Raw genomic sequence first — 10,988 nt, 5'->3', positions numbered from 1 at the left:
TGATGATGGAGTGGATTTGCTTTTAAATTACTATTTTACTACTGGTCAAATATCTCCTGGGATAAAAGGAGCATTGTGTGCAATATTCTGACCGATCAGTCTCAGAGCGAGTTAAAAACTTTGATTGACGATTTATCGCAATATCATTGCAGTTATTTTTATTTTAAACCGAAGTTCAATATCTTTATCCAATAATAAATATTTTATTCTGTATGACTAGATGTATTAAATGTGAATGAAGCAAAGTAAGTTTGTAAGGATCGTACTAAGTGGCGTTCTTTGGTCCCTGCTGATCCCTGGAAAGAAAAAGGCGTGATTTTATGTATACATATACATACATAAAATCACTTATTTTATTTTATCCTTGTAAATATTTTATTGTATCCTTATTCTTAAACAATATTGCTGAAATAAATAATTCTTATACAAAAATCTGCATTCCATTTCGCCGAACAAATCTACCTGAAATGTTCAAAGGCAGACCTGAATTTCCGCAGAGACGTACGAAACAATTTAATCCGTCTGCACTTGTACCTACGGGACGTATTATTAAACTGTTCTACAAAGCAAACTTTGAATTTTATTCAAAACATTCATGCAATTGTTGTTTGTAAAGTAATTGGCGGGATTTCCCTTGTTTCCTTCATATGATTTTATTATGAGTATTCTGTACCATTTTTGGGTATAATAGTCTGAAATCTGACAATTCGAATAAAATATTATTAGAAATCAAAAGTGGATTAAGTTTTTAAAAAAATAGCCGTTACTAATCCTAAAACATTTATTAATCACAAACTCAAAAATAATCATAAAACAAAAGTATTCAAATAAGACGTCCGCTCCGCACAAACTCTCGATCAAAAGTGAGCGCGCTCCGCCTGCGCATCCATTTTTATAGTAAATCGGTGAGTCATAATTTTGTTGCCAGTTAATTGTCTAAAGCTCCGTACTCACACAGGGTTTTACTCGATCGAGCTAAACTGTCGAGTAAAACCCATGGCATGGGCTTTCGTCCACACATTCAGCATTTATCTATCGAGTGAGGCGCACCGTTCAGTATTCACCGGTCCGTTCGAGCCAAAGGATGTCTGTGCTACAAAGGAAACGGTGGCTGTATTTAGCAAGTCTCGCAGTTCTTAATTATAAAAGAATTAAAGAAAATGAAAGAAACACCTTTGGAATAAACTCGTAAATCCATTTTTTTATTCTACACGTGTTTTCACGACGATCATCAATGGCGGACTGACGCTCGAATCGCGCCACTCGCGGTTAAGCTGGGTACTCACACACGGTATTACTCGATAGTATTACTCGAATTCAAGTAAAAATCAATGTGTGGACCGCAAAACTCACAGCTCGAAGGCTCGCATCGAGCCGGCTCGATGGAATTAAATAAAACTAATTTCCTTCGCACTTACTCGAAGCGAGCCGTCGAGCTTGACTCAAGCGTGTGTACATAACCGCGAGTGGCGCGATTCGAGCGTCAGTCCGCCATTGATGATCGTCGTGATCAGAGTGGCGATCTAACCAATCCTTAACCCAGTACCTCCTTATGTGTTTTTTCTTCTTCCTTTCATTTTCTTTAATTCTTTTATAATTAAGAACTGCGAGACTTGCTAAATACAGCCACCGTTTCCTTTGTAGCACAGACATCCTTTGGCTCGAACGGACCGGTGAATACTGAACGGTGCGCCTCACTCGATAGATAAATGCTGAATGTGTGGACGAAAGCCCATGCCATGGGTTTTACTCGACAGTTTAGCTCGATCGAGTAAAACCCTGTGTGAGTACGGAGCTTTACGTACACACGCTTGAGTCAAGCTCGACGGCTCGCTTCGAGTAAGTGCGAAGGAAATTAGTTTTATTTAATTCCATCGAGCCGGCTCAATGCGAGCCTTCGAGCTGTGAGTTTTGCGGTCTACACATTGATTTTTACTTGAATTCGAGTAATACTATCGAGTAATACCCTGTGTGAGTACGGAGCTTTACACGGCCTCTCCTGACACCCTGGCGTCCTCGTCAGGCCTTTCACCTTCCGAGGTATTATGATGAACTCCGGACGTAGATCTCGACGGTCGTGTCCCTCTACTAGGCGTGGAAGAGGGCCCTGCCTCGTCTGTAATAACGTCCGAGCCCAAGTGTGTGTCGTCATCAGTGTCGTCTGCAATTGAACAAACATATGTCTCACATTTGCCTTAAGAACGGAATTTGCGTTAGAAAGTGTTAGTTTGTGTTATCTTGTTAAATTACCAAAACCATAAGAATAAAAGACCTTCAAGGCTTTTAACTTGCAACCCGATACTGATTACAAATTAAAAACCCTGACAAAACATGCAAAGTCAAACAAAGAAAATATGACCTGAGCACTTACAGAAAGCTCAGATACTCTTCGGTAAGGCCTATACCGAAAAGCTTTCCACCGGGGGGAAAAGAGGTTGTACCCCCCCGATGACTCCTTGACAAGCAAGAAGCTTTCACGCTGGGGGGAAAAGAGGTTGTACCCCCCCAACGACTTTTCGCGAAAAGCTTTAACAAGGTACCTCCATGGTCTTAAAACCATCAGGCACATAAAAAGGGTGACACACGCACCATCAAAGAACGCTCCACACGTCTTAGGTGTCCACTCGCCTTTCCAAGGGACCGTAAACTGAGCAGCAGCATAGGTTTTCTTCCCATATGCACCAGCAAGGAGCTTTAATTCGTAACGGTGGTTACGAAGAGCTTTCATGAGTCGATAAGGCACTCTCATCCCAGAGTCCAGTTTGCCCTGTGATTGTGCATACTTGATGACAAACACCAGGTCATTTTCGTGAAACACACGAGGAGGGCTGCGACCCTCGTTAACAATAGCGTCTTGCTGCAACTGATTGCCAGCCAGCCGCTCGGCCGTCCTTTGTCCACGCTTTTCCAGTCTTGACTCTCGATTAACCGGAGGGTTCATAGCAACATCTCGCACCAAAGTTCGAATTGCAGGCGTAGCGCTCTCATGACCAACCAAAAGATTAAGTGCAGAAGTCTGAGTAGTCTTCTGTTTCGTCAGGTTCAATATGAGCTGAAGCTGCCATAACTCGTCAGCCCATTCACTCTTGCGGTGGTTGGTCGCGATGCGAAGCATGTTCAGCACAGTGCGTATGTAACGCTCCACTTGTCCGTTAGAGTGATGCATTTCCGGAGTAATATGATGAAGTTCCACTCCCAACACTTGCATCCACGAAGTAAATCAATACCTGAACGCAAAAATTGAACGATGTTTGTACTTCACGGACGCTTAACGGTTTTGTAAATTTGAAATCTTAACGGTCAAGAAAAATAATTTAGTTACGTTTATAAATGTACACAAGAAAAATGATTTTAATTTAAATCTCTAACGGAGATAGATACAGTGAGCAGTGTTCGAATCCCACTTCTGATATTAGAAATCAAAAGTGGATTAAGTTTTTAAAAAAATAGCCGTTACTAATCCTAAAACATTTATTAATCACAAACTCAAAAATAATCATAAAACAAAAGTATTCAAATAAGACGTCCGCTCCGCACAAACTCTCGATCAAAAGTGAGCGCGCTCCGCCTGCGCATCCATTTTTATAGTAAATCGGTGAGTCATAATTTTGTTGCCAGTTAATTGTCTAACAATATAATATATGTAGTAGTAATACTGTGTATAGACATTTTGACAAGCAGAGCATGTTATAAGAATTTATAATTTCTTTAGTAGAATATTTGCAATTCATATCGATGGAAAACTATTTCAACATCTTTAAACTGTACAAAAATATACACAATGGGTATATAAATAATAAAAAATGAGAAAAGGGAACTGCGCTATGAGTTGTAGTACTCCTTCGCATCGCTATCCGCCGGGAACATTCCCGGAAAGCTGACAGCATTGTCACGTTGTATCTTGTTGTTGGATTCATTAAGTTAATGCGCTGTTAACAGTATATAACTAACATAGCGGTAGCTCGATTCTCTACTAGTATCGACTACCGACAACCGGATTATCATCGAGAAATTTTATATGAAAATCTGATCAGCGCCTCTATCGGACATTGTAGGAATTATTTTGGCAGTACATTCCAAATGTCAAACTCATTAGATTATACAAAATTGCGCTACAGATAAAGACTGCTTTCAGGTTAAGCTAATAATTTTCGGTACGTCATGACCGCTACAATTGCTGCAATGCTAAATGTCACAGCTTAAAAATATTTAAATTATAATCTTTTGCTATTATATAAAGGTGTACACTGTACATTCTTTCGTTATTTAGTTCTCAACTCGTGCACTTGCAATAAATCTACTTACTTTCACATTAACTCTCAAAGTATTAAAAAGGATTGAATTTAATCGTGACTAGACTCGTCTCGTACGAAAATAAAAATATGAAGAAAAATTATGACTGAGGCTTAAAACTTTATGTGACACGTTGAAGTGCGATTTAGAAAAATACTTTATTGTTCATAAACTTTGTCATAATAAAAAAGCTTGTAAAAAGGCTGTCTCATTCCCAGTTCAGTACAAAGTTGAATTATTGTGACTAAGATTTTGTGAAGAATAAATTGTGAAAATATTTAGTTAAGGTGCTTTTACTAATGTTTAAATACTATTCAAAATAGTCATTTCCATGCAAATTAGTCGTTATAATGAAAAAGATGACACCTATTGCAAGATTTATAGTAAACTGCCTGCGCGGCTCCACTCACTTACATACTGTCATCCCCTATTTTATTTTAGTCCTGTAAGGGGTGGTTTATGTCATCTCGTAATTCATATGAAAGTCTATCAAAACAATTTATAATTTTATAAAATAACTAAGCAAATGAATATTTCGATTTATGCACTAAAAGCAAATACTACAATATTCACATTTATTTAAGTTACAACAATTTCTGACTTAAAACGTGCACCTTTTTAAAAGCATAAAAATCTTATTTAAAATTAGATAAAGTATTTTATCAACATTGAATTTTCGCGAGAGGGAGCCACGAGCGTACAAAGTTAACTTTAATCCTTTTTATCTCTCGATATAGTTAAAGTTTATTCACATAAACAGATTCAATAAACTAAACGAGATGAAACTTTGCTCAAAGATTAAGATGAAATTGTATTATTCATCGGGAGTGAAACATTTAATTTCATCCACTTATAAATAAAAGTTTCAAAGTAAATACATTTGCAGTGGAAGTTTTGTGTTTATTATTTAGGAGTCAATGCCCTTTGGGTACCGATCGAGTTTGGAATTGAATCTTTGGTTATTGGATTTCGCTAGCTAAATATAAATTACAGATAGTAAAGACAGAGTATGAATGTAAGTATTTCTATTGGTGTACGTTTCTTGTAACCAGTTTTAATTAACAATAAAATTGGTCAATGGCTGGTGCGCATTTTGAATATAATTTTACCAAAAGAAAAAATATATACTCTTCGAAATACCTTATAAAAAACTCTTGGCATGTGTCGGCACAAATATATGTATGTATTTGCATGAGTGGTCCTTGAATTCATCATCCATGTATACTTTTACTACGAAAAACTAATCCATATTATTGAATTCTGGGAATAAAATAAGAAATATGGACATACCAACAAATATATACGTATCCTCTCTGCACATTTATAATTAACTACAAAGCCAAACCTATTTAGAATATCTATACAGTAAAACACAACACTACAAGAAATCTTACCTAAGTCTACTTACATTCGCAAAAACTTACGAAACCTTTGAAAACTTCCAACCAAAGACCATTCGGAAAAACTTTCCCTCAATACTTTCGGCTTTCCCTTTGTATTTCAATCTTTTAGACGGATAAACTAATAACTAATTTGATAATGTAACAGTCAAAACTTTACTTACGTACCTTAGACTACTTTAGAGGTAAAACATACCTAATCTTTAGTTCACTATTATAAGTAATTAATTTGAAGTGGTTGGTACTTCAGATTTTAATACAACATCTATTTTTCTTAATGGCAAAGAACAATTCACTGTTTTAGCTTATGGCTAACGTTATAGGGAGAAATCATAGTCTTATACCAGGCTCATAAGCGCAACTGAATATATTTTAACTGAGACGCAAATACTTATTACCCTACCTGGAAAAAAAATACGATCTTAATATTTGCAGTCATGTTCCAAACCCTACTATACTTTATGCTCGTACTACTATATTATGAAATGTAATTCGCCATTAAAAGTAGACAATATCATATCAAAAATATAATATTCTCTTAACTTTAAAAATCCTCTTTGAATTCTAAATCAGTATACCGTTCTCATATTTCAAACAAGAGCTTGTTTCATTATTCTTGAATATTCAAATGTACGGGTATAATATATATTTGAACACGTAACACAAATACGGGATTTCAAACAATATTAATTAATGAGTTATACTTAGAAACGAAACTCAGCGTGAGTTGTTTAAGGGTGAAAAGTATAGTTATTATTTTTATTATAAACTTTATTATAATATTTTGTGAATATACGGAACACAGTTTGGAGTTATTTTCCAGAAAAACATTATTTTTAAGTCTGTATCAAGTCTTTCTTAATACTTATCAAACGTATTTTTACAATAAGTGTTGATTTTGGCCACTCGCAATCTTTTCATAATTCCCGGCGTTTTCAGTCCAAAGATTTCATTGAGCCAAAAAAATCAACGTAATTTTAAGCTAACCACTTAGGAGTTTAAGACTTATCCAATTTGTCAATTTAATAATATTACAAAATTGTAATAGTTAATTATATGACATATTTTTAAACAATTGCCAGCTTTCTGAGTTTTGAATAGATCTTTTTTACTTTAATTTTAGTTCGACTGTCTTTTTTGTATTATAAATTAAAAAGATTCAACTAATAAAAATCTTTCCTCCAAGTTTATAATTCAACGCCGTCTCAGTTTACTTGTTAACGTAAAAGGAGTAAAATGTTACTTCTTTCCTATTTGTTTTAAACCCGCTTGAAACTAGTCCGAAGATGTTTGGGATGAGGTTATACGGTAAGAATACAGCGGATGAAGCAAGCACAAATTTTGTTTCAATATTATTATGTGCAAAAAAAATTGTGACCCATTTCGGAAGAGAAAGAATCAAAACAAAGATATCGTATGGGTTCGATGAAAATAATTGTTGCATGTTTTATCTTTTCCTATGAATTACATTTACTTTTCATTTCCTTATTTTTTCAACAGAAATACTACAATGAAAAATAGTTTTCGTTTCTTGTGCGTTTTCCGCTTTCACTATTGCCTGAGACAGCGATGAAAAATTATACGCAGTGTAATATTTTTTATAGCCAGTGTCTTAACTAAAGTTTTTTACTTGAGACTGAGAACACTCCTCACTTTCTTGAGTTTGTTTAAAACTTTAAAATAGGAACAGTTTCAATGCAATATTTTATTATAGTTATTCAGTTTTACGGTATTCTACCGCCATCTATCACAATTCATATCACTATTGCTTGTAGTGTTGAGTATGTACAACTAGATGTCACTGCAAGTAAAACTACCAAACTGCTCAAGTACAAAAAATATTAATTTAGAACACGTGATAGTTATCATAACAGTCAGTAAATACATGTAGCATTATTTTTATAATTTCAAATTTTGAACCAGGAAGTACACTTAATCTTCAATTCAATTCAAAAGATAAAAATATAAAAAACTCAACAATCCATGCTGAAAAGTTTGATTGGATATTGACATGGCAAAACAATATTACTAAAACAATTATCAAAATTAAGCGTACTTTTCGTCACCACACAGGTGTATTTTCTGGAGTTAGGTAAGGATTAGGCCTTGAATCCACCACACCTTGAAACCTTTTTACATGTGAAAAATATCAAGTACAGTAGTAAATATTTATTAGGCACTATCCTGAGTTAGTTTAGTCACGTAACACCTGGTAAAGTGCTACCTCCTTTCATATTTTGATAGGCATATGTGGGGAACCCGATATTATCTTCCTTATATCATTTTACCAATAATAAACACACATTACACGCAAATTGACAGCTGAATGACGTTTACCATTGATGGAACGTGTTTTAAGAATTCAATATATTATTATCATTTGAACGCAATTTTTTTTGAAAGAACACGTGTATTTATCTTAACGCTAAAATCGTTGAAAGAATAATTCATGACTATTTGTCAACTTTCGTAGCCCATTGGTATTGAAGTTCAACGTAGAGGAAGTCAACCGCTAATTATACTTATTACAAAATATTTTTTTAATGTATCTACGTAAGTTTCCTTTACAATATTAATTTTGTTAACCAAATCCCATTAATAATCTGATTTAAATGAAGCATAATGATAAATTATGTTCTTTGGTTTACTGAATAGATTTAAAAAAACAATATAATGTAAATAATACTTAATAACATTTTTATCGTAAGTAACCCTAAGTAAACTCGCAATTTATTCAGGGAAAAATGCACTAAGAAAGCTTTTTCTCAAGTTGCTTGATTCTTGCGAAAACAATTATTTGTATTATCTTAAAGATGGTACTTCTACCGAGATTTATGGAAGTGAAATCTTAATTGGCTTCCACATAGAGATACTTATTACACCTTACTATGGAAACCGAACATTTTACATTCGTTAAACTATATAAGTAACTACTAGTTTACGAATTTCTGAAGAAAGAACACTACCATTATATTGTTTCAAATATGAATCGTTATCAAAATCAATATTTGTTTTTGTGTCCTCAAACAAAAACAGCGCTCTCAACGACAACAAACAAAACCACTTTTGTCACCTAAAACAAATACTATCACATTCGACTGAATTTTATTTTTATAACGACTTTTTCCGAACTAACTGTATTAGCAATTTGTTCAGTGAAATGGACTCTCCCGTGCGACTTTATATCTAAAAATAACAGTTTGTTAGGTGTCTAGACGTATACGCTGTATTGGATATAGCCAATATCATAATTAAGTTGTCTACTTCTGTAACTTTCCCTTAGGACTTGTGACATTTTTAACATTAATATGGTTTTAGAAGCTTGTAACTTAAAAACAAGAAAAAAATTGCAACTAGATCGATTCAAATATCTTAATAAAGAAAAAATAATCACAGAGGTAGACATCTAAAATGAAGTTATCCTGAAAAATATTTTTTGTGTATACCTACATATTAATTAGATAGCTATATTATAGAGACTAAAGGTATGATACAATTAAAGTAATGCATTTTTTCTTAAAAACACGGGCCACATTGTATCTTCTGTAAATTTCATGAAGTAAGCAACAATAACTTTTGACTTTCTGCAAATCAGAGGTTTCTCATGATTGGGCTAAAAATCGTGAGATCTACTCAATACATAAAAAAAATTCACTGTTATGATAAAGTAATAGGTGATTAAACTAAAAACATAATATAAAAGTATTTGGCTATATTTAAAGCAAACTTTTCATTTAAGTTTTCAACAAATTCTATTACTCCATTATTAAAAATTAGGTCGATCTAACCTGTCAGACCTACACAACCTTAATAAAATAGTCCATTATCAAATATTTTTACTAAAAAAGAATGAAATAACTGGATCCTAATAAAATCTGTCCGACCATTTATAACAATACCTTTTGTTCTGAAAACAAGATGGCTGCTGTTCTAAATTCAATTTATTTAAATCATTCAGCTATGGTTAGTGGAACTGGCAGGAAGCAATATCGTTGCTAAGGTTGATTCACAGACGAGGTTAATGGATTCAGAGAATAGATAATAGGTTTAAAAAAATATATTTTATGTAATCAAAATCAAATCATTTATTCATTTAGGTCAAATATTGACACTTATGATAGTCGTTACAATTACTGAATCTACCACTAGCTCGGAAATGGGGAAGAGCCTTATGAGAAGAGCTAGCAAGAAACTCACGGCCACTCTTTTCAATCGCCAAAAGTTTTACAATGTGGTTGATACAATAATTGTGTGTAAGTTTTAAACCTCTCTAAAATACGTGTTACATAAAATGTTTTATTAAATACTTAAAGGTCTGAGATTGAAATACCTATACCAAGTATATATTCGCTTTTCTGTTTTTATTTAAATTTATCAAAGTTGATTAAGTAGGCAGATATAGTTTATCATAGTATTACTATAACGCGACAGTTATGAAATTTTTAGAATGATTTTATAAACTCGTTCGCTAACTTTACCAGTTTACCAATATTATTTCATTAAGTTTACCAAAATCTCTCTTACCGAATTTTTTAAGCATTTTTTTTAACCAGGTAATCCGTCAATGTGAATTTCCTCTTACAATCAACTTTGTACGGATAAATAACCTCGAAATACAAATAATAAAGGGCTAAATTGAAAATAATGTTCCGTAAAGTTGCTTTTAAATTGCGTTTGTGAACCTCATTTGTTATATTTTGATCGTAATAAAATGTAAGCCATCAGAAATAACAATTGCTCACTGCCACAATAAGGCTTTATTTGTCCCGACTGCACGACGTAAAAGAGAGTAATGAGAAAGCCATATACTTAGGTACATTGTAAGGAGGAACATTTTTTTATTTAGGGAGTCTAGAAACAAAATTTCATCATCGGAAAGATCAGGGAAGATCAAAATCATGATCGGGAAAATTCCATTGACATAACCAGCCAAAAGATAGCAATTTGTTTGTAACAAAATAGAAGTTTCCATAGCTGAAAAAACACTACATCTTGTCATTGACACTAATTTCCTATATAAAACTCTTTGAAAAAATTAAGTTAACATTTGGATAACACAAAATAATATTTATTCTGAGTGGGTATAAGATGGTGACCATCTTAACCAATACGACTTGTCGTCAGAATTGTAAATCAATTAAGACCTTCAAATATGGAGCAAGGTCAAACAAATTATCTTTTATGGAGCAGTAAATCTTTGACCTTGAACAAAGTATCCTTTAAACTTTTTACTTAAAACATTCTAATTTGACCCTTTTGCCCATTTTCCTCATCTTGATAACCAATTTGAAGAAA

At 33.5% G+C, this 10,988-nt stretch overlaps 1 protein-coding gene across 1 annotated transcript; it reads right to left on the bottom strand.

Moving 5' to 3' along the window:
- Window positions 1-2,002: 2,002 nt before the first annotated feature.
- LOC142979539 (uncharacterized) lies at window positions 2,003-3,215 on the bottom strand. Its single transcript, XM_076124514.1, has one exon. It carries the CDS (start codon window positions 3,206-3,208, stop codon window positions 2,306-2,308), a length of 903 nt encoding a protein of 300 aa, XP_075980629.1. The 5' UTR covers window positions 3,209-3,215; the 3' UTR covers window positions 2,003-2,305.
- Window positions 3,216-10,988: the final 7,773 nt, after the last annotated feature.

This window comes from Anticarsia gemmatalis, chromosome 16 (assembly GCF_050436995.1).
Source record: "Anticarsia gemmatalis isolate Benzon Research Colony breed Stoneville strain chromosome 16, ilAntGemm2 primary, whole genome shotgun sequence".
Classification (NCBI taxonomy): Eukaryota; Metazoa; Arthropoda; class Insecta; order Lepidoptera; family Erebidae; genus Anticarsia; species Anticarsia gemmatalis.
Note: the sequence above shows the minus strand (reverse complement) of the source record. Positions and strands in the feature narration are given on the sequence as shown.

Coding starts and splice junctions, on each gene's coding strand:
- LOC142979539 (XM_076124514.1), bottom strand. CDS start 3,208: ATGCAAGTGTTGGGAGTGGAACTTCATCATATTACTCCGGAAATGCAT.